The 22,793-nt window shown below is 44.1% G+C and overlaps 1 protein-coding gene and 1 long non-coding RNA gene across 2 annotated transcripts in view; one reads left to right on the top strand and one right to left on the bottom strand.

Annotated features, from left to right (window-relative positions):
• ITPRID1 (ITPR interacting domain containing 1) overlaps window positions 1–22,793 on the top strand; it is a 53,774-nt gene that overhangs the window by 28,181 nt on the left and 2,800 nt on the right. Inside the window, exons 6-8 of the mRNA XM_090050254.1 lie at window positions 4,189–4,271; window positions 7,334–8,806; window positions 22,615–22,742. Coding sequence (XP_089906380.1) covers window positions 4,189–4,271; window positions 7,334–8,806; window positions 22,615–22,742 — 1,684 coding nt within the window. The remainder of the gene's footprint in view (window positions 1–4,188; window positions 4,272–7,333; window positions 8,807–22,614; window positions 22,743–22,793) is intronic.
• On the bottom strand, window positions 840–22,618 carry LOC149864545 (uncharacterized). The gene is made up of 3 exons (XR_016442761.1): window positions 21,786–22,618; window positions 11,782–11,881; window positions 840–2,661 (listed from the first exon to the last, which is right to left on the bottom strand). It is a non-coding gene; the product is annotated as an uncharacterized LOC149864545 (long non-coding RNA).

Raw genomic sequence — 22,793 nt, 5'->3', positions numbered from 1 at the left:
CTGCAAACCCCCCAGGCTGAGGCGTGCACCCCAGCCAGCTACTCTTTAGCTGACTGGGGTACAATGTGCCTTGAAGTGGGGGTCCACATGCCTCAGCATGGGGGCTTCGCAGCAAAGCTCCCACACTGAGGCACATAGAAACAGGGGAGCAGCCAGCCCAGGGCTGCCTGCTCCCCCGTCTCAAGGCACGCTGTGCCCCAGCCAGGAAGGGTGCAGGGTGCCTTAGCGCAGGGGCTCCACAGCGTGTGGTGATGCTACATCACCACAGCATCACGTCCATAGAAATGTGCTTCAGGGGATCTCCAGGGGCATGTCTTTAGAAGCAGGGTAAGCCCATGTGGATCTCGACATGGAGGCACAAGACCTGGGGAATTCTTGGTGCTCTGTGCCTCCACACTGAGACCTGTGCAGCCCTGTGCCTCCATGCTGCAACTTGCACTGACCTGTGTTTTGTGCGGAGGCATGGGCCACACGATTCCTGGCAGGGAAGTGCAGGCAGTGCAGCAACCAGATGATTCTCAGCATGGTCCCAGCATGGAGGAACAGGGCTATGGAAATTCCCCATGTCCCGCACCACTCCACATATCCTGGCTGGGACCTGTTTTTACCCAGAGTGAGGTTCAATACCTAGAATATGTTATTCTTTCTTGTGGAAGACAAAACAGGAGCAGAGCAGATGCAAGGTTAATAGATGATCATTGTCTACTTTTATTTTCAATTCATGCTGAACTTGAACAGGATCTCATAGCAAAACCTCCTGAGTAGCAATTAGCACAGAAAGGCTAAGAGCCATAACTTTCTCACCAGTCTTTTCAGGCAAATGTTGCATTTCCTTGTGCATTCTCTGCAAAATAATCTGAGTTGTAATTGTAAATTTATAGTTAAAAATGGTCTGTATCTATTCCTACACTGTACCTACACTCTACCTTCCTTTTTTGGTATGCCTAACCATGCTATCAGAACCTCTGTCTGAAAGCCTTCACCCCTAGAAGAATGACTAGAGTTAATATTAATAATGGCATTTTTGGCAGAGTGGGCAAAAGAGAATTTAGGAAGAAAATCACTTTAGGTCAACCTGGCATGAAAGGCGTTCTTTATTATTCAAACTCTTTAACAACCTTTAAATTAAGATCAATTCAGATAAAAAAAATACAAATTTCAGTTTCAAAATACTTTGTTTAAAAATGTTGAAATAAAATGTTCTGCTCTTCTGGACCTGGCCTCTTGCTTGCTTTTTAGAGGCAGAATTATTTACCAGGTTTCAAGCATCCCAAAACTGCAACATTTGGCAAAATGGTCATCTGCTGAAAAATGTTGCCCACCTCTAAGAATGACAGATTACTTTTAGTAGCCTGTGCCCCTGCAAACAGTCTTCAGCCATTCTTCAATCTAGTTTAGCTGTTAGTCAGGATGAGTCCAAACCATCTCGAATATGCAATGTGGATGCTTTTTGAAAATTGGTGTAGAGGTTAAGAGGCTTGATGGAGACTAACTTTGGACACTTAACATAGGTTCAGTGCCTAGTTTGGAGTCAGTGTGTGCCTTGTATATTTTAAAGAGGAATTAATTACAAGCTAACACCTGCTTTTATAGAGTTTGTTATTAAAAGCTGTCATTGGCAAGTATCAAAGTTAGTAATCTATCGATAAACTAAAATCCATTCCCATACAGAGGGCCAGCATATGACAGATCCACCTCTTACATTCAACATAAGCACTGCCTGGAAGGAATGAGCGTAAGTCAGGTGTTACACAGTCCTGCATTTTCTTTCTTTGCACGCTCGGCTTCTAGGTTCAGCTTACAGTACCCCTTCTCCCCAACCCAGCTCTAGTGTAAGGAGATCAAATTCTGTCTACTCAAATCACTTGCAATATCTCAAATTCAATCAGTGCGTTTGAAATAGCTACCTTGATTTTAAAAGACTAACCTTTTTTTTTACTGATTTAGGCAAAGACTACATCCCCTGAATAATAATGCTTTCCAGTTTGCTCAAATATGTAGTGTTTAAATTAAAGTTGCTTGGAACCCTTCAGTAATTTCTTTCAAAAAATGTATCCTTACCTAGAGCCCATAGCTGGAGGTTGGTATTGCAGTTTTATTTAGTCTTTTCTTAGGAAGATTTCCACTGAACTAAAAGGGAATTTTGCTGGAGCAAACAAAGGTCACAGACATGAAAACAGGTTACCATGAAGTAACAAGAGAAGGAATTTACTGAGAATCTACTACTCTGCGATACAGGTAAATGAAAGCTAACCCATGGTAGTTTAGCTCGCAAGGTTACAAGACCAGGATATATTTGAGGAAGTGGGGACTTTTTTTGTATGGGATATCAGTTTGAGTCTACCGTACATTTGAAAAAACAGCAGTTAATGCATTTCGGCATGTGAGAATGTAACTATTCTTTTGAATATTTTCTTATTAATCGCATACAAATGAATGTAGGCCAGTCTGATAAACTGTCAACACCAGTTGAATGATTAAAGCATCTGAAAAAAAAAGTTTCATGGAGTAGCAGAACATTTTCTTCTTTGAAGTAGATGAAATGTGATGACAGTTGCCTGAATCAGGTAGGTTGGATTTGGAAGCCACCCATAAAGGACATTTTCAGCAATCTTGATGCAGATTATGGAATGTGCAAGTTGCAAGCCATGTATTTCTCATCTGAAACGAGGACACAACTGCTAAATTGATGGTTCATGTGTTAGTGACAAGAAGACAAACTCTATGATTTATGATGTTGTAATAATAAGTAATATGTTCTTGATTTTACAGTTGCTTTCATTTACAGATTAGAAATTGCATGGGTTTTTTTCAGTGATTATTAGTTCAGTTGTCAAAATAGGCTGTAAATTCATTGTAGGCTGTTTTGTGAAGACATCTTTTGTATTCTGCTTTTTGTTTCCTAATGCATGCACATGAGTCTAACTTGTTCTGGAATTAGAACAGTTTTTGAGACAATGAATTAACTTAGTTTCACATCCAATCCGATTTAATTCTAAAGGTTGTGGGAAGTCACTGGGGAGTATTGTTTTAGACAAAAGGGAGAATTAAGTAGCAGATTAGAGTTTGGGCTGGATTAGAATATTCCCCAGAGTAAATCTTGAATGACCTGAGTTCTAGATATCCTGTTCAACCATGACTTGAAATCCTTTGCTCTCCATCTGCTAACTGTAGTTTCCTGAGTGCTCCCTCAGGTCAGGAAGCAGCTGGAGAAAAGTGAATTTCTGAGACTAAGAGATGGACAGATGGACAGAAATTGGTATGGGGAATGAATGGGCCTCATGCAGGAAAGTGGTGGAAGCGTATCTTTGAGGCAGACCAAGAAAGTGTGGCTCTCCCTGTCTCGTTGGCCAGCAGACAGCACTTTTTGCTGGAGGACAGGGTAGGAAATATTAGCGTCTATTAGTGCTTGATTAGAAAACATTTCCAGGGCAGAGCAGGAGCAAAAATTGGGGAAAGCAAAGGGGAAGGCTTCCTCTGAGGGTCTGTGTGACAAAAGTTAGGAATTAAAATCAATTGTATTCTAAGTTTTCAAGAATATGCTGATGTTGGTTCCCTTTATATTTGGGTGCCCAAGTTGACATCCTCAAGTGTATCCACTGACGAGGTTAAAACCCCCAAATCACTGGTTACTTCAACAAATTTGGCCTTCACACATATACATAAAGATGCAGCCTGTATTGTGTATTGATCAAATTCTAGTTTACTGGGAACAAAATTATATTGGCTAACAAACATGTCTAGTATTATGTGGCTGGCAGTCTTAAGTAACAACTGCTGCTTAGCTTAATCAGATCTGTCCCTTGGAATTGTTTGGAACTAGTGAGATGAGTAGGGTGAATCAGATGTGACGTAAACAGTCTGTAACAATTAAGTCAAAAGTCAAAGAATTAACTGAAATAGCTAAACAACAGCATGAGTGGCTGTCTGCTTTTATCAACTATATACGTTTCCTATGTTTTACATGTCAAATTAAAACTGCTAGTATAGTCATACTAACTGCTATTTCTGCACTATCCTAAGTACATGTTATAATTCATTCTGCTTGTTGAAGATGTTATTGGTTTCGGGGGAAAACTGAGTTTACCTACTTTTGGTTTTCAAGGGAAGTCTTTATTGGAATCAGTTGATTTGTCCCTGGTTTGCCGTTAGACTTTCCCTCTTCTTACTCTTATTTTTCTCCTGTAGGAGCTGTGGTTACAAGAGCAAACAGTTACCAGTCTGATAGCAGTGGATTTTTGGAGGAACCATCAGAGCCTTCACCTTTACAGGTAAATGAGCTAATGATACTCTTTCATAACACTTGTGAAAAGTTTGTATTTCTGGCAAAATTAGTCCCTACTCTCCCCCTCCCCCCACAATCAACCGAATGAAAAAACACCAGAATTATGAAAAAAGTAGTAGCATAGTAGATACAATTTTCCTGAGATTTCTTGTGAAAACAAGGGAGCTTGTTGTAGGTTAAAAAAAACCTTTCTTCATCCCAGTGGAGTATGATGCAAAGTCAGAAACTTGATGTTTAACCTAATCCAATCTTTCTCTAACATTGTTGCCTCTTTAGCCAAAGCAATTAGCTAGTATTCAGGGCCTAGCAGGTTATGTCCACTAAAATGAAAAAAAAATCAGTCATATGAATCAGGTATATTTTGGAGGGGTTATCACGTTGGTTCATCAACAAAGTACACAATAACCAATTTCCCTGAACATAGTAGGAAAGAAACCATCAGCAAGCAGTTTCCTTAATCAAAAATTTCAAGTGTACTTCTCCAGTAGGCTGTGCGCTCAAGAAGGTTGGTTTATGTTCTTTCACTAGGTCATATTCCTGACTTCTTCTCTCACATGCTGTGTCCAGCATACCGCTACAGTTCTAGCTCATAGATTTAACTGATTGAATAGATTTTATATATTTCAGAGATTTTTAGGGTCTGAAGGGACCTCAGTAGATCATCAAGTCCAACTCTCTGCCCTGGGCAGGAAAGAGCACTGGGGTCAGACAACCCCAGCCAGCTGTTTGTCCAGTTAGTTCTTAAAGACCTCCAAAGTAGGGGAGAGCATGACTTCACTTGGAAGCTTATTACAGATTCGGGTAACCCTTACCGTACAGAAGTTCTTCCTAAAGTCTAGTCTAAATCTGCTCTCTGTCAGTTTGTGGCCATTGTTTCTAGTTACTCCAAGGGGTGCCCTAGCAAACAGAGTATCTCCTGTTCCTGGTTTCCCTTCTCCTCCTTCCCCCTAACCCCCCAACAAACTTGTAGATGACCACTAGATCACCTTTCAGCCTTTTCTTATGGAGGCTGAAGAGATCCAGGCTCCTCAATCTCTCCTCGTAGGACCTTACCTACAGGCCCCTAACCATAAAGGTGGCCCTCTTCTAAACCCTCTTAAGGTTATCCACATCCTTCTTGAAATACAGCGCCCAAAACTGGATGCAGTACTCGAGCTACAGCATTACCAATGCTGTGTAGAGGAGAAGTATTACCTCCTTATACCTGTCCGTGATGCACCTGTTAATGCATGATAAATCACAATTAGCTCTATTGATCACTTTGTGACATTGTTGACTCATGTTTGTCTTGGGCTCAGCTATAATTCCAAGAATGCTCTCTGCTGCTGTACTGCTTAAAAAGTTGTCTCCCAATCTATAAGTGTGTTGGTGATTCCTCCTTCCCAGGTGCAGTACCTTGCATTTATCTTTGTTAAATTGCATCCTGTTTTGTTCTTCCCACTTTTCTAGCCTGTCCAAATCTGCCTGAATCCATTCCTTACCCTCTGGTGTGTTTACTTTGCCCCATAAATTTGGTGTCGTTTGTGAACTTGGACTTTGTGCTCTCCATAACCTCATCCAAGTCACTGATGAAGGTATTGAACAGCACTGGTCCAAGGACTGAGCTTTGGGGGACCCCACTGCTCACATCTTTCCAGGTTGATACAAACCCATCCACTCACTGCTCACAACCCATTAGCCAATTCACCACCCATCTGACCATGTAACAATCTAAGTCACAGCTGCTTAGTGTTTTTGATGAGAATGGAATGTGACACCTTATTGAAGGCTTTTTAAAAATCCAAGTATATGACATCCATCTCGACTCCTGCATCCAAGCAGTTTGAGACTTGGTCATAAAAAGAAACAGGGTTTGTCAGGCAGGATCTACCTGCTGTGAACCCCTTGCTGGTTGCCCCTCAGCATTATTTTTCCTGCTGGGCTTCCACAAATGTAATCCTTAATAATTTTTTCAAAGATTGTCCCAAGGATAGAGGTGAGACTAACCAATCTATAGTTCCCTGGATCCTCCTTCCTTCCCTTTCTGAAAATAGGGACCACACTGGCCCTTTTCCAGGCCTCTGAGACTTGTCCTGAGTGCCATGAGTGCTCAAACAGTCTTGACAGTGGTTCTGCTATGACACTGGCTAACTCTTTCAGTACTCTTGCATGAACATCATCTGGGCTTGCTGACCTGAACACATCAAGCCCCTCCAAGTGTCCCTTCACTAGGTTGGCCATTGGTGGGCCAGTGTCTCTGCTGTGCTTGTCTATGGTCAAATTTGGAGATATGTCTTTGTCTGTACTCAGGAATACTGATGCAAAAAACTCATTTAAGAGCTCAGCCTTGTCACTTCTATCCATCACTAATTGTCCCAGCCTGTCCTGTAGGGGCCCTATGTTACCACGTGCCTGACAAGGTCAGGAAGCTGGCCAAGCTCACTCAGTTTTTAGGACCAGCTTGTTGTGTGTCTTAACTTTCACTGCTGTCTTTTTCAAGAGTTCATGGTAGCTCAATGTCTGGTTTAGCGTCATGCCCAGGTAGATGGGTTATGCTTCATACCTCAGCCTCTGACCATTCAGGTAGATGTTCTGCTCCTGGGTAGCACTGGCATTGTGGAAACAGTGTAAATTGATGTGATATTACATCCTGACCCAAAACCCACTGAGGTCAAAAAGACTGTCAATTGACATTAGTTGGTTGTAGATAAGACCTATCAGATACAGACCTGAGAAGCTGTGACGTATAACGGCTGACATTTTGCCTTTGGCTTTGTCCTTACAAGCAAGATGCTTGTCTTTAGTTCTGCCTATTAGTCCTTGTGAAAAATACAAATGATCTTGTCTTCATGAGAGTATTAACTTGGAAATGTAATGTTCGTTGCAGTCTTGATTGCTTGTACATCCACAGAGGCACCAACTACAGACTGTTCCCAAACACCAGACAAAAGGGTTCCTTTTCTATTTAAGAATCCTTCAAGATAAACAAATTGCCATTATGCATCACATGAAACTAGGCTGTGCTATTAAAAATGCAGTCACTGAATGTAATCTGATTTTTTTTTTCAGAATCTACCGATGCTAGGAAATCTGAACCTTAGATACGATACCCATGACCAACAAACACCACAAAGGACTGATCTCTCTATATCATATCAGAATACTCAGCAGAAACCAGAGGGTACTGTTCCTAAGGCAGAGTGCAGGAACAGTTTAAAGGTGGAGGGAGAATGTAATGACCAGAGGGAAGAAACCTCTCTCTCACAAATTGCAAGAGATGGTCTACACCAGACCTGGAATGATCAATCAGAAGATTTTGTTGAAGAAATGGTGTATGATGTGGATAAGAAGGAAATGAAAGTTGAAGGAGAGTGTCTGGGGAAAGTCGAAAATTATGAACAACAACTTACTTTATGTTTTCAGGGTGATGATCAGGAGGTGGGGGATATTGTCTTCCCAGAATGTGACCATCATTTATACATTAATGCACTTCACAAAAGTCCGGATTCATCTCCCACTGAATATAATGGTACAACCTCCAATGACTTCAGTGGCATCAGAATCTGTACCAAAGAAGTAAGTGAGAGACCTCTGATTGAAGAGGATGCTGGGGAAGTATATAATGAAAATGTCCAGGAAGGTACTACTGAATGTATAAAGGAAAAGCAATGGGATATGGCAATTTTCAGTAAAGCTGATACTCTCATTCCAGTCATCAAGGCCACAGTTGATCAGGAGTTAAATCAGATGGATCTGGATTTAAAACTCTGCTGCTCTTTTGAAACAGGAGCACAAGAAACTGAATGGCAAGTCTCATCACTGAAAAATGAAAATGAGCTCATTTCAGATTGTTATTTTCCAGTAGATGACTGTACCGCTTATGGCCTAGAAGAAAGACCTGAATTTAGCTCCTATGAAAGCTCAGAGGCATGCTGTTTGGATAAGATTTTAGCAGCCAGTGAGCAAGAAAAGGATGACCCCAGTCAAAACTTAAAAATTAATACTAATCCTTTTAAATCTGTTACGGTTCAGATGTCATCGCAGCTGGTATCTACTATGCAAAATGTTCCTTTGAGTGAAGGCTTTGCTAAAAGTCAGGCTTTAGAATGTGCATCCGACAGGTCGCAATGCTCTGAGGGTGAGCATGTAATTATTTCAGAGCTGGGCACTTTGAAGGAAAATCTCAAGGAGCATAGAGATGCTTTGATTCAAACTGACTCAACTGAAGGGAAAAAAAAAAATCAATGGCCTGATCCTCCATTTCATAGGCATGGCCATCTCACAAAATCAGTCTCCCTGGACACTGGACTTTATAGGAATTGCAAATCATCTTGTTATGGAGCTTTGGCTGCCTGGCCTGCTCCGTTTGCCCATTGCTGTCATTGTTTCTGCTGCCATCACTGCTGCTTTTTCTGGGCCAGTCCCTTAACTGGTTCCTCCAAACATCCTGCAGCCTCTTGTCCCAACCAGGCCAGCATCGAATTACAGCTTCTGAAAACACTAAGGCTTCTGCAGGAGACATCAATGAAGAATATTTCCCCAGTAAGTATAGTCCTCAGTAAAGTAAAATATAGAATCTGGTGCATTTCTATGCTAAACATGAGTTGTTTTTCACTTCGAATGTTAGTTGTTGTTGCTGGGAACGCTCCAGATTGTAGCTTGGAAAGCAAATGGGGGAAAAGGGAAAGCTCATCCTGGACAAATTGGAGATATGGCACAAACACACTCTGACTCCAGTTAAATCATATTAATTTGCTACCATTAATATTGTTAATATTTTAATAGTGCCTGTATGGCTTTGAAATTAAAAACTTGTTATGGTGAATTGGGAAATAGGTGTTATAGGCTGAATTGAGAGCTGAGTCTAAGCTGTTATATTTGCACTTTCTTCTGCTGCCCTCAGGGTGTAAATTATAACAGTGTAGGTTCTCTTAAGGCAAACAGATTGCATTTTTTTAACTATACCAATGTAAAGCTAGTAAAATGCCTAGTATGAAAACAGTTATAGCCACATAAAGGTGTTCCTATGTTGGTACAGGAAGCAGAAAAAGCTATAATACAACTTGTATAAATATATCTACACTAAAGGGTTTTACCAATTAAAATAATCATAGTCATAGTCCAAACTGTTTTAGTGGTGTACATCAGGCCTTTGACTCTCTAAATTAAATTAGATTCATGTCAACTCCTTCCTGCTTCTCAATATGTCAACTGTATCTTTTATCCATTGTTCTGAATTGAAGCCAGTGAATCTGTGCCTGAAGGGGTGAAAAGGCATTAATTTAGATTCAGGTTGACCCCATAGTTTTGCTTCTTTGTTCTGGGTATAGTAAAAAAAAATCTATTGACAGTAGGAGTGCCTACAAATGTAAAAAGAAAGAAAGCTTTATAGCAAAACAAGTCACACTAAACTGGTGATGTAAAGTTTTGAAACCAAAGGGATAATTTATGGATTCAGTAAACCTATGACTCTTATGTATTTTATGGCATGTCTCTCTGTTCTGTTTGTTTGAAGATACAGAATTCCCCCCTTTTAGTGTTTTTGAATGTTGCTATATACTTAGTAAATAAAGTTGACAGCACATACAGCCCAGTCTGTACATTAAATTGTTCACTGATTTTGATTTCATTCAGTAAAATGTATATGAAATCATAAGGCCTTAATTTTCAGGAAAACCAAACACTCAAAATGATGAATTGTGAACAGTCAGCATCTCAGAATATCTGATCTAGGCAGAATAAAGAACATTTTAGCAAACCTAAAAGTTTGCTTCCTATCAGAACTATGTGCAATGTTTGTAACAAAAATTGACAGCCAGGATAAAGTCACCTGTTTTTTTGCTTCATTCTAAGCTTGAAATTGTTGAGATGTTCACGAAGCTTTCAAGGCAAGCTGGGCTGGTGAATATTTTTGTGTCCTGACTAACTTGTAACATTTCAGCACAAACCCAGGAAGACTTGATGCTTTTAAATGAGTGTAGTTGTTTTCCCTTGGAGGTTCATTTGAGTTTGAACTCAAACTCAACTTGTGTTTTCAGCACAAACAAATGAAAAGTGAAGAAAGTGATAACACGAACCCTTTTAGAGGGAAACTGATAAGTTTTGTGCTGCTGTCATAGGAAAAATGGAAATACCGTGGGACATTTTATTTCAGCTATTTGCTCGAATGCAGTGAATGTGCCGAGATACCCTGAAATTGTCACAAGATGGCAGCATTTCTATATGCTATGGATTAATAGGAGTCCATTAACATTGTTTGACTTCTGTTTTATTGTTCTTGTGCTAGTTAATGGTTAGCCATAATACTTTTTCAATAATTCTGAGGCTGGAGAAATTGAGGAAACTTGACTATACATTACCTTGTTATCCAAGATCTCTTTAAACATAGAGAAATAACAGTGAAAAACCTGTGATTGTATAAGAAATTTACTGCAGGACAAAGGGGACAGAGTTGTAGCACACAACATAGTTGACTGCCCCAATCTTCGCTGAATTAAGTGGAAGGTAAACCTCAGGAACTGAACTCTTTTTCATGGTGGCTTAATGACTGTTTATGTACTTTAACGGAGACTGTCATTGGTTAAAAAACACAGCAATAGCTGTAACTTTAGAAGCAGAGCCCAGTTCTGCACCCCAAGCCCTCTCCCCCAAACTGAGGCCTAACCACTATGCTACAGAGTCAGGCTCTATCTTTTTTGTTCTCCTTCTGGCTTTGTGACTGATATTCTTGGGTGTCCAGTGGCCTAGCACTAACAGGACATTCTGTAGTTTAGTGGTAAGGGCATTCTCTTGAAAAGGAGGAGATATGAGTTTGAATCTCAGCAGGAGGAGGAGGGTTTAGAGGTCAAATATCCCACTTTCTGGATGAGTGCTGAGTCACTAGGTTAATGTGGAAAAGGTGGCCAGTTTCACCACGTTAGGTGCCTGTTGTCTGGAGGGTTCTAGGTCTCAAGTCAATAGAGGTGCCTGAATAAGGTCCTGCAAAGTGGGAGTTCAGACAAACATAAGTGCTTAGCATGCCCTAGTGGTTACCTCTAGATAACTCCAGGCTTTCTGGACTTCCTTTGTTAAGCATCTGTTTACTTCCATTTTGCTGCATAAAGAACCCAGTCAAAGTGCCTAAACCCAGTCAAAGTGTCCCTCGTGGGACAAGGGGGTCTCAGTATTAGGTGTCCCAGTGACAAAGTATAGGCACACGTGTGACCATGTTGGATCTGGTCCTAAATGCCTGGTTAAGCTGGACCTAGTAAAGAAAATTAAAGCAACTAGCAAATAGTTCTTTAGCCATACAAAAACTGAAGTAGGATGCAAGAAGTGCAGTCACTGAAACTGAAGAAGGGGTGGAAGTTAAAGATAATTCTATTTATAGCTCAAGTACCAAAAGAATAGCTTGCCTCAGTCTACAATAAGGACAAGGCTGCATGTGAGGGTAATGGTATGGTACCTAATAGGAATTAGGATAGGATAGGATAATAGAAGTTACTACATATGAGCTAAAAGAAATTTAGATTGCTTACTGTAATAATCATGGGGGCCTTGATTATCTCCATCCCTGGATTTTGCAAGAAGTGGCCCATGACAGCAGCTCCAGGAGCATTTTTTCAACAAAAATAGTTCCTGTATTTAAAAAAAAAAAGTGTGAGGAAAGACCTTGGCAATGATAGTCCTATGTGTTTGACCTAATACTATCTGAGAACAGATTTTAAAGGAAAGAATAGTCAAATAATCATGAAGGAAAACAGGATAAAATGCGATATTGATTTATTCAAGGAAGATCATGTCAAACTAATCCAATATAGTTCTCTGAGAGGATAACTGACTTAGAAAACAGCAGTGTAGTGGACCTAATCTATTTAGATTTAAGCAAAGAATTTGATACTGTGCCTCATGGGGAATCATTATCTTAGCAGAAGAACATGGGGATTAATACTATAACTTCAAGGAGAAGTAGTAGGCTAAGTGGGACACTATGGCTGTGTCCCGATAAGAGTGGATGTTTGGTTCCCTGGGGACAAGTAGCAGGGACACACCTCATGCCCCTGCTACTTGTCCCCGGGGAATGCCCTTACCATGCACTTTCTGGCATGTGACACATTACCCTGGGTAGCGTAGGGGAGGCTCACGCTGCTTTTTTTCTGCATGGATTTTTTTGACCCTGGGATCTCCCGGGGTCAGCTTCCCCACCACACTGCAAGGTAGCAGTATGGCAAATGCCTTGATGTGCAGTGTGTGGTACTGCAGATGGATTTGTGGTACCACATACTGCATGACCACGCTCGTCTGGACATGGCCTATGTGAGGTTTTACTGAAAGGGAGTTTTTCTGTTATCAGGATAACACCAGGAGAATTTTCAATTGATATTCTTAAGGGAAAGTCTTAGGATACATTGTTTTTAGTATTTTTTATTAGAGACAGTGTAAGAGGCAGAGATGTACTTTTTGAAGTTTGTGGATGACACCAAGTTGAGAGGTCTCACCAATACTGAAGAGAAATAAATGATCAAATAGGAAGAATTGGATGACCTTGTGGACTGGAATACCATAAACCACATGCAATGTGACAGTATAAAGTACAAAAGTATTCACTTAAAAACTAATACCAAAAACTTCAGCCGTAATCTGGAAGCAAATAGGTTGGAGGTGACAGAGGAGAAAAGGGGGGTACTGGGTGAGCTGCCAGCATGATACAGCTAAGAAGAAAACTAACGTAATTCTAGAATCCATTGGGGGGGGTGGGGAGTTGAGAGAGAGAAAGGAGTATGAGTATTACACAAGACTTGTGTAATTGTTATCCAGAGTTTTGGTTGCCTATGTCAAAAATGATTAATTTAAACTGGAGCAGATGCCAAGAAGGGCTACTAGGATAATTGGGGAATGTAGAATCTGTTCTGTGAAAACAAATTAAAGCAGGTTGCTTTGTTTAGCTGAGCAAAAGAAGGTTGAGAGGGGATATGATTATTCGTTATGAATACATTCAGAGGCTGAGTACCAGGGAAAGAGAAGAACTTTTTCAGTTAAATAATACTGGCACAAAATCAAATGGGTACAAATTGGTCCTGGATAAATTTAGACTGGAAATGAAAAGAAGGTTTCAAAGCATCAGAGGAGTAAAGTTCTGGAAAGGCTTTCTGAACAAGGTAGCCTGGGCAAGGAGCCCAAATTGCTTCAGATACAATCTGATTATGGAAGGGATAGTACTATAGAAGACGGGGTGTTTTTGAAGTAGTGATTCAAGCGTGCAATACAAGACTTGAAGTGCTTGGCATTCTCCATGAGGTAGCTGAAAGGAGATACGATTACAGTAGTGGTGGCCAACCATTTTGGCAAGCATGCCCCATGTTAAACCCGACCTCTTCTTGAGCACTTCTCCCTGAATGAAAGGACTCTGGAGCTTCCAAATAGATGCAAGGGGGCTGTAGTCTCTGGCCACTTGGAGCTGAGCAGCAGCAGGAAACTGCTTAGAGAGGAGGTGTCACTACCAAGAGCTCTGGCCCTGTAATCACTCAAGTATTATACAAGTAAGGTTCCAAAACCTTCAATTTTGCTGCAATTGGATGTACCCACCCCCAACCCCACTTCCTCTTGCAGAAGTATCCTGCTGCCTTAGCACTTCACATGGCCAGAGGCTTGTGTAACTCTGTTTACCTCCCTAGCCTGTGTGCAGAGACTGAAGGATTAAGTCCCAGGTCTGGCTACATGCAGATGGAGAGCAGATGGACTTTTAGCATAGTCTTGAATAGCTTTGTTGACATATTAACAAAGGTGAGATAGATGCCCAACACCCTGGGGGAGGGGACATAAATATGACAAAGGGAGAGCAGGCTGAAGGAATCAGCTGTCAGCTCTTGGCCAGATGATTCTGGGGACTGGGAGATGTGGAGAAGTTTTGGGGAGCTGCAAAGACTAGAAAGGAAACTGCGGAGTATCTTTGGGGGGTGCTCAGGGCTCTGCAGGGTGAATTGGGGATGGAGGGACTACTTAACCCCATTGGAGGGGACATAGAACCTCTGTCTGGTGGGGGGCCGGCTTTGCCCCAGTAAATACCTTTACTAAAGAGGCTGTCTGCTGTGCAAGGTAAAGTCCCTCTCTCAGGAGTGGAAATGGATGCTAGCTTCTTGATTGAAAGTCATGGAGAACTATGGAAGGTGAGAGATGAAAAGGCTGGGGTTTCAGATTGGGAAGGATCCTGGATTTACCCTTTCCTCCGACAGCCAAGACTGGGCTGGCTTTAGGGCCTCTCTCAGAGACCAGACAAGGGTGCAGCAGTCCCGAGGAAGTGCCCCCTGGAGAGTATTCTGTGACACTTGGAATCTTGGGTCTGGTTGTAACTGGGGGCACGTGGGAGGGCTCAGTGTGGGGTGGCAGCATGGGGCTGCATGACGGGCACCCTGCTCTGTTTTGGGGGGCACCTGGCATGAAGGACTTGGCAGAGTGATAGAAAAGCTCTCACTTTGGACTATGTGGATTCCAAGCCTGCTGAGGGCATCCAGGTTCTGGTCTGGGACTGTCAGCCTGTAATTTTGTGTACAGGGCAAAACCCCCCCTGCACCCTGAAGCGTGTGTGGGGGTGGTGAACGGTGGAAGCAAAGACCCAAGTGCTGCTTCTTCTGTGTCTTGTACCCAGCTCCTACTGACTCACAACATTGAGCTCTTACTCCCCTCTTTTCTCTCCCACATTCCCTCCAGGGGTGTGACATGAGCACTTCCCTTCCCCTGAATTCTCCAGATGGGTAGTGGGGCTCTTGCACAAGCTCACTGGCTCTGCAGCCTAAGGCTCTTCTTGCCCAGCCCCTCCAGCTAGGATGAGTTCACAGTAAAGCAGCTAAGTGGGTAAGAAAGGCACAGCAGGTGAGATAGGCCCTATCACCTTGGCCTCTGATGGCCTCCTAGCCAGGGCAGCACTGTCCTGGTAAGTTGCAACACATCCCTCCAGCCCCAGACATCTCAGCCCTGCCTCCATGAAGGTGCCACATGCAGTGGCTGAGTTTGCCACGGCTTGGACACCCCTGGATTACAGTGTGAATGCTTGTATATGGGGGAGGTATCTGGTGGTATTGGACTTGTTGACTTTGCTGATGGTGAGGAAAGGTCTGGTAGCAGAGGATGAAGCTAGAAGAAGGGAGCTCCGATTATGGCTTCCTGGCATTAGGGGGGAGTTGAGCACTGGACAGGTTTTATGTTGAATTAGTAGGCTTGCAATATCTGGGACTCCTGAAGTGAATTTATGTGTTGGCTGTCTTCTGTTGTTTAGATTACAGACATTTAGGGGGAGGTCTTTGTGGGTGTGGAGTGTGGTATGAGCCAAAGCAGATGTTTCTTATGAAGTATTTTGAATAAATATTTATTATATAGCTGCCTGAAATTGCAGGGGACTGGACTCTATGTCCTGGATGGTCCCTTCTAGCCCTATAGTCCTGAGCGGAGATGTGCTAAATTCAGCACTTGTCTGAAGGCAGGCCTGTGAAATCCAGTCCCCACTTATCAGAAAAACCTGAATACCGGGTAGTCTGTACCAACAAACAGCAGTGGTCTGCAGGATGCCCTATGAATCCAAGCCATGTGACCAGCCCTTCCCCCGTCCACACTGCCGTCCTTCCTTCTTGTCTGTCTTCCTGCCTGTCTGCCTTGAGGAGACCTTGTAGGCAGCTGGCTGTTTGTGGCAGCTAGCTGTTCAGGAGACTAAACAGCCTTAAGGGCAAAGATTACTACAGCCTGCTAAATGTGCATCCTTCCTGTTGGAAGCCCTTGTACCCACCCAGAACACTGCTCACATGAGCATGTTTGTAGTGGAGTGAAACTGGAGCCATTGTAGACTGCTCTTTGAGAGCGGCTCAAGTCTCAGGGAACCCATGCTGAGATCTCTTAGAGGATTTAAGGTGGATTTCAGGCCATCATATAAGCTGCCCTTTAAGAGGTCAGGGGTGGAGTGGAGCAAACAGACAATAGATCTGGAAGCAAATCTAACAGATTTAGCTGACCTGATTTTGTTGCTGGCCCAACTCGAAGGGAATGAAGGGAAGTTCATTCAGTCAGAACTTGCCACTGTTACTAAAACACAATCTAAAATATCACCCTGATTTACAATAGCATGACTCCTGATTTATGCACAGTTATTTGGCATTAGCCTTTGGTTAAAATGAATATGTAGACTTTGGAGCAGTGGCCAAAACCCAGGGCAGATTCCCTTCCCTGGGCTACAGCTAAACTCCTTCTTGCTTAGAAAACTGTCCTTCCGGCTCCATGATGATTTCATTCCTGGCTGCCAGGTGGCTGGGCAATTGATGGTCAGGAGAGTTGGGGATAGGAGTGAAGGTGGTATGCCCTCATAGCTTGGGGCTTAGGGCTTTCTGCTGAGGAAGAAAAGGTATGGATTCCACCCCCACGAAGTTCATAGTGGCTTAGAATCAAGGCCTCCTATGTTCTGGTCAAGTGCCCTAATCATGTTGCTATCTATGGAGGAAGAACTAGTTCCAGGATGAAAAAGCTGCTCCTGAGACATGCATGTCTTATGCAGGCACAGGGCAATCACATTCCAAACAGAAGGATGCATCTTGGCCCAACTTACAATGAAATCTTGGAGTGAGTTGACAGCTATGTGCTTCCTGCTTAACTGATTGTAGCAATTTGTAGAATAAGAGAACTAGCACAAAGAGGTGCAATCACATCGTTTTTTTCAGATAGGGGATGGCTAAGACTGCTTCCAAAACTTCCTCTTGAAATTTCCTGTAGGACTTGCTTATCCCCATCTTTCTGGTGCTAAAGAAAAGTACTGAAGACCACATTGGAACAGAAGCAGGTTGTTGTTGCTGTCTGGAAGATGGTTACAGTTACAGGTTTGTGGCTAACCAGTTTGATGTAAGTAAGTCAACTGCTGGGGTGGTAGTGGTAGGGGTTTGCAATGCAAGTCTGAAAGTTATTTGCCTGTGGGTTGATTGCATCAGGTACAAGACAGCTAGCTTTCAGAGAAAAATATCACAGGTGTGCTTATATTTTGCCTTTTTTGGAAGCAATGGCAAAGTGCATGTCGCTTGGTTCTAAGAAGACTGGGCATAGATATACTTGCACAATCTTGGACCTTATTTTGTCCGAGTGATGTGGTCATCCATGTATTTGGAGCACCTGGCCTACCCTAGGCTGCTATGGCATATGAGGCCATACCCAGACAACCTGGGGCTACACAGAACATTAATTTTGACTCTTGGTGATTGCAGAATGGTGACGGAGCATGCATTTGAAAGGCTGAAGGCAAGATAGTGCTGTCTCTAAACTCATATGAATAGCAGCACACTCTGGTCAATACAGTTTAGTGTAAGAAGCTGCACCCTGCAAAACATCAGAATTTCCCTTTATAATTATTCTGTGACCCTCTTCTTTGAAATGGCTGTCAATGTGCACAAAGTACTTTTTCCCTTTAGAAGTTTATGGACTATGGTTGGGGTGAAGCTTTTAGTTGTGTCTTTCTGCATTAGGCATTTTGAATTAATGAGGTGCTGGTAGATTGTGTGGTTATGTTTCCCCCAATATTGTACTTTAATTATTCAAAGCCATAACTTCCCCTTGTATTAAAACTGGATAGTGGACAGAACAGTAAATATATTTTTTAAATAACCCACAATATGCAAGCCATAGGAATCAAATATAGCAAAGAAAAACAAAGGGCAAAGGAAAACAAACAAAATAAGAGAAGGTGCACTGCAAAGAAAACCTCAAATGCAGGTAGACAGTGCAGGTGTCATTAGTATGGTTGGAATATTGTGGCTGTGTTGGTGAAAGAAGTAAGGTTTATTTGGTGATATCTTGTATTAAACCAACTGTACACTCGGGAGAGGTATTGAACAAACTTTCAGGCACAGATGTCCTTCAGGCATGCATACTTTCAGGCATGCAGAGCCCCCCATATAGTGTGGGGCTGTGGGGGGTGGCAGGGATTGCCCCCTCCTCGCCCAGCAGCACCTGCTGAGTTGGGCCTTTTTTTAACAAGTGCTGGGAGCTGGGGCAGGTGGGGGAGCCATTGCCGGGCTGGGAGTGGGGCGGGGGATGGGCCTAGCCTAGCTGATTTGGAGATTCGGCAGCAGCCAAACCTCCAAATCAGATTCAGCCAAATGGAATCAGGACAGTGATTCGAGTCACCAAATCAAATCGCTGTCCCCTGAATTGGCCTAATCCGAAGTGAATACTCACCACTTCACACAGGCCTAATGTCCAAGAGGTGTCAGAAGCACATTCCTTCTGGGGACAACTGTCAGGGCTAGGTCCCAGAATACACTGCAATGCACAAAAGAGGCTGGCAGGCTGAGGATTTTGAAGAGGCCCCGGTACTTAGTGAGGATGAGAAGCAGGATGGAGAGGCACAGGTCCACTTGTGGCATTACTGCAAACTGTGCAAGGGCCTGCCTTTGCCCCAAGATCAATACCAGCATTTACAATAATATCTGGATAGATTTTGGATTGTGCAGGAACTCACACTTGTCCAATACCATTGAGACTTAAGCACTGATGTTCTCAGTCACTCCCACTCTCCACTGTCTCTCCCTGCCAGAATTTAAGTTCCTGCTTATGGTCCTATTGTGCCAGCCCCTTTTTCTCTCTCTCTCCCCACTCTCCCTCTGCTCATAGTTTCATAGTTTCTAGGGTCAGAAGGGACCTGAGTAGATCATCTAGTCCGACCCCCTGCCATGGCAGGAAAGAGTACTGGGGTCAAACGGCCCCAGCAAGGTCTAGCCTCCTCTTAAAGACCCTCAGGGTAGGAGCCAGCACCACTTCTCTTGGAAGTTGGTTCCAGATCCTAGCCGCCCTGACAGTGAAGTAGCGCCTCCTGATGTCTAGCTTAAATCTAAACTCTGCCAGCTTGTGACCATTATGCCTGGTGACTCCTGGTAGTGCTCGGGGGAACAGGGACTCCCCCAATGCCTGCTGGTCCCCTCTGACTAGTTTGTAACAGGCCACTAGATCCCCCCTCAGCCGTCTCTTGTGGAGGCTGAACAGGTTCAGGTCCCGTAGCCTCTCCTCATAGGGCCTGCCCTGCTGCCCCCTGATCATGTGAGTGGCCCTCCTCTGGACCCTCTCGATGTTGACCACATCCCTCTTGAAGTGCAGTGCCCAGAACTGGATGCAGTACTCCAGCTGCGGCCTGACCAGTGCCGCATAGAGGGGGAGCGTCACCTCCTTGGACCTGCTTGATATGCATCTGTGGATGCATGACAAGGTGTGGTTGGCCTTCCCGACTGCATCCCCACACTGCCGGCCCATGTTCATCTTGGCATCAATGAGGACTCCAAGATCCTTTTCTGCCTCTGTACTGACAAGAAGGGAGTTCCCCAGCCTGTAGGTACGGTGCTGGTTCTTCCTCCCCAGGTGCAGCACCTTGCACTTGTCGGTGTTGAATCCCATCCTATTCTCGTCCGCCCACCCCTGTAACCTGTCTAGGTCTGATTGTAGCTATTCCTCCCTTCTAGCGTGCCCACATCCCCCCACATCTTAGTATCATCAACAAATTTGAACAGGGTGCTTTCTACCCCCTCGTCCAAGTCACTGGTGAAGATGTTGAACAGTGCGGGTCCGAGGACTGAGCCCTGCGGAACCCCACTGCCCACGTCCCTCCAAGTCAAAAATGACCCGTCCACCACCACTCTCTGGTTGTGGCCCTCCAGCCAGTTGGCGACCCAATTGACTGTGTGGGTGTCAACACCACAGCCCCCCAGTTTCTTAAATGAGAACGGGGTGAGAGACAGTGTCAAAGGCCTTCCAAAAGTCCAGGAAGGCTATGTCCACTGCTACCCCTGCATCTAAGGATTTGGTGATCCGGTTGTAGAAGGCCACCAGGTTGGTCTGACAGGACTTGCTGCTAATGAAACCATGTTGGTTGCCCCTAAGCATAATCTCCCCTGCTGGCCCCTTGTGGATATGCGCCAGAATAATTTTCTCAAAAAGCTTGCCCAGGATAGAGGTAAGACTAACAGGCCTATAGTTTCCCAGGTCTTCCTTCCTCCCCTTTTTGAAGATGGGAACCACAATGGCCCTCTTCCAGTCTTCTGGCACCACACCAGAGCACCACGAGTGCTCGTACACCCGTGCCAGGGGTCCCGCAATGACCTCAGCTAATTCCCTCAGTACTCTGGGGTGGAGATCATCCGGACCAGCTGATTTGAATACATCCAGTCCTTCCAAAAGTTCCCTAACTAGTTCCTCACAAACCCTTGGCCTAGGTGCACCTCCCCTGGGATCCAAGGGGGGTCCAGAGGGGGTTGACTGTTTCAGTCCCTGCTTAGGAAAATGGAGGCAAAGAAATCGTTAAATATGTTGGCTTTCTCGTCTGGTGTGACGACCAAATTTCCTAATGTGTCTTGCAGGAGCCCCACATTACCCGGAACCTTCTTTTTACCCCCTATGTATTTAAAAAAAGACTTCTTGTTGTCCTTGATTCGGGAAGCTAGTCCCAATTCCATCTCCGCCTTGGCCTTCCTGACTGCCCCCCTGTATCCCCGAGCAACTGCAGTATAGTCCTCCCTGGTGATGGCCCCTCCCTTCCATTGGGTGTACACCTCCCTTTTTGTTAGGAGACATTACTGGATGCTTTTGGTGAGCCATGGGGGCTTATTTGCCCTCCTGCTCCCTTTGATCCATGTTGGGATTACCTCCCTTTGGGCTTGGAGGATCCTCTCCTTAAGGAGCGACCGCTCTCCTTGGACACCTGGCTCCCCTCCCCTTTGGGACCTCAGTGCTTTCCTGACTATTATCCTTAGCTCATTGAAGTCCGGTCTCCTGAAATCTAGGGCTGCTGCCTTGCTGTAGGCCTTTGCCACCTTGCGCTGGATGGTGAATTCCAGCAGGTGATGATCACTGTTGCCCAGGTGGTCGACCACCTGCAGCCCCCTCACCAGGTCGTCTTCCATGGCCAGCACCAGGTCCAACAAGGCGTCTCCCCTGGTGGGGCTGTGCACCTCCTGAGTTAGATGGCGGTCCTGCATTCTGGCTACGAACCCCTGTGAGCAGTCAGACCTGGCTGACTTCTCTTGCCAGCAGATGTCTGGGAAGTTCAGGTCCCCCATGACGACCACATCCTTTGACTTCACTACCTCTGTGAGCTGACTTAAGAATTGCTGGTCGAGCTCTTCCCCTTGGTTGGGAGGTCTGTAGTAGACCCCCACCATTAAGTCTCTTTCCCCTCGACTGCCTTGTATTCTAACCCAAAGCACTTCAGAGTGCCCCTTCTCTGATTCTTTGTAATTGACAAGGATGTGTATTTGTCCTTAATATAGAGTGCCATTCCCCCACCTTTCCTTCCTATCCTGTCCCTCCTGTACAGCCTGTAGCCCTTGACATTCACTGCCCAGTCATGCGTTGAGTCCCACCACATTTCAGTGATCCCCACTATGTCTCGGTTGGTGTCAGCTAGCAGGAGGGTAAGTTCCTCCTGCTTGTTTTCCATACTGCGAGTGTTTGTGTAGAGGCATTTGAGGCCTCCTGTGGAAGTCTGCACTAGCCCCCTACTTTCAGCATTACCCTGGCCCCTGTCACTTACCTGTGTATATGTTCAGCTCGTCGGTCTAGGCTGGGCTGTACTTGTGGGTGTAGCTTGGTCTGGCAGTCTGATGTTTCTTCTACCCTCGTCTTCCCCTTCCCCCAAAAAGCCTAGTTTAAAGCCTGCCGGAGGAGATCCGCCAACCTAGAAGAAAACACACGCTCCTGCTTCTCTCATTACTGTATCTATTCATAGTATTCTGCAGCTCATCAGGATGTCATCTACAGTATGCTTACTTTTACCCCTGCTTTTTGACCTTATTGGTAGGGGTTAGCTGGGCCTTCACATCTGCAAGTGTCTGTTGTACCAAAGCAGTAGCAGGTCACATTATGGAACGCTATTTTTTTTGTAGATTTTGTATAAAAATGCACGCAAAGGTTTCTGACTTCCATGGGCCAACAGCTTGCCTTTCATTCATGGTGGTATTAATCCAGAAAAAAATTCCATTGTAACCTGTTATAATGTTTTACACCAGTGTGACTGAGATATGAATTTTATCCCTTGTATCAAGACCTTGGATGAACTCCTAGCCATCCTAAAACTAGTGGCAAAACTCCCATTGACCTTACTGGGGTCTAGACTTTTTTCTGGGTAACATTAGAAAACAAGTCAATCAGTATGTGAGTTATTTATACCATTCATGAATCATCATGCTTGGTTTCTGAGGATGTGGGCCAATGAAAGTCTGCTGACAAGCTTATAAGGCAGCTGCTCATGGTGGACTTGTTTTGCTGATGAGAGAACCATTGCCCCCTGAGCTGTCAGTCTGGCACTTCTAATATGTATTAAAGAGAAAGAACTAGTGTCTCTTTTTTGTTCTCCTGTGTAGTGCACAGTCCATGAAATAGAAACCATGAAAACCTCATGCCAGCGTTTCCGGGAGAAACTAGATGACATTGAACAGCAGCTCATTGAGCAGCAGGCTCTCTTCTCAAGTGCTATGTCAGACGAAGGAAGGTAATATGCATCATTGCACTTATAGAGTCTAGGAACTCTGAAGCTGATTGT

This window comes from Crocodylus siamensis, chromosome 5 (assembly GCF_052110815.1).
Source record: "Crocodylus siamensis isolate JL-2025a chromosome 5, ASM5211081v1, whole genome shotgun sequence".
NCBI lineage: Eukaryota > Metazoa > Chordata > Crocodylia > Crocodylidae > Crocodylus > Crocodylus siamensis.
Note: the sequence above shows the minus strand (reverse complement) of the source record. Positions and strands in the feature narration are given on the sequence as shown.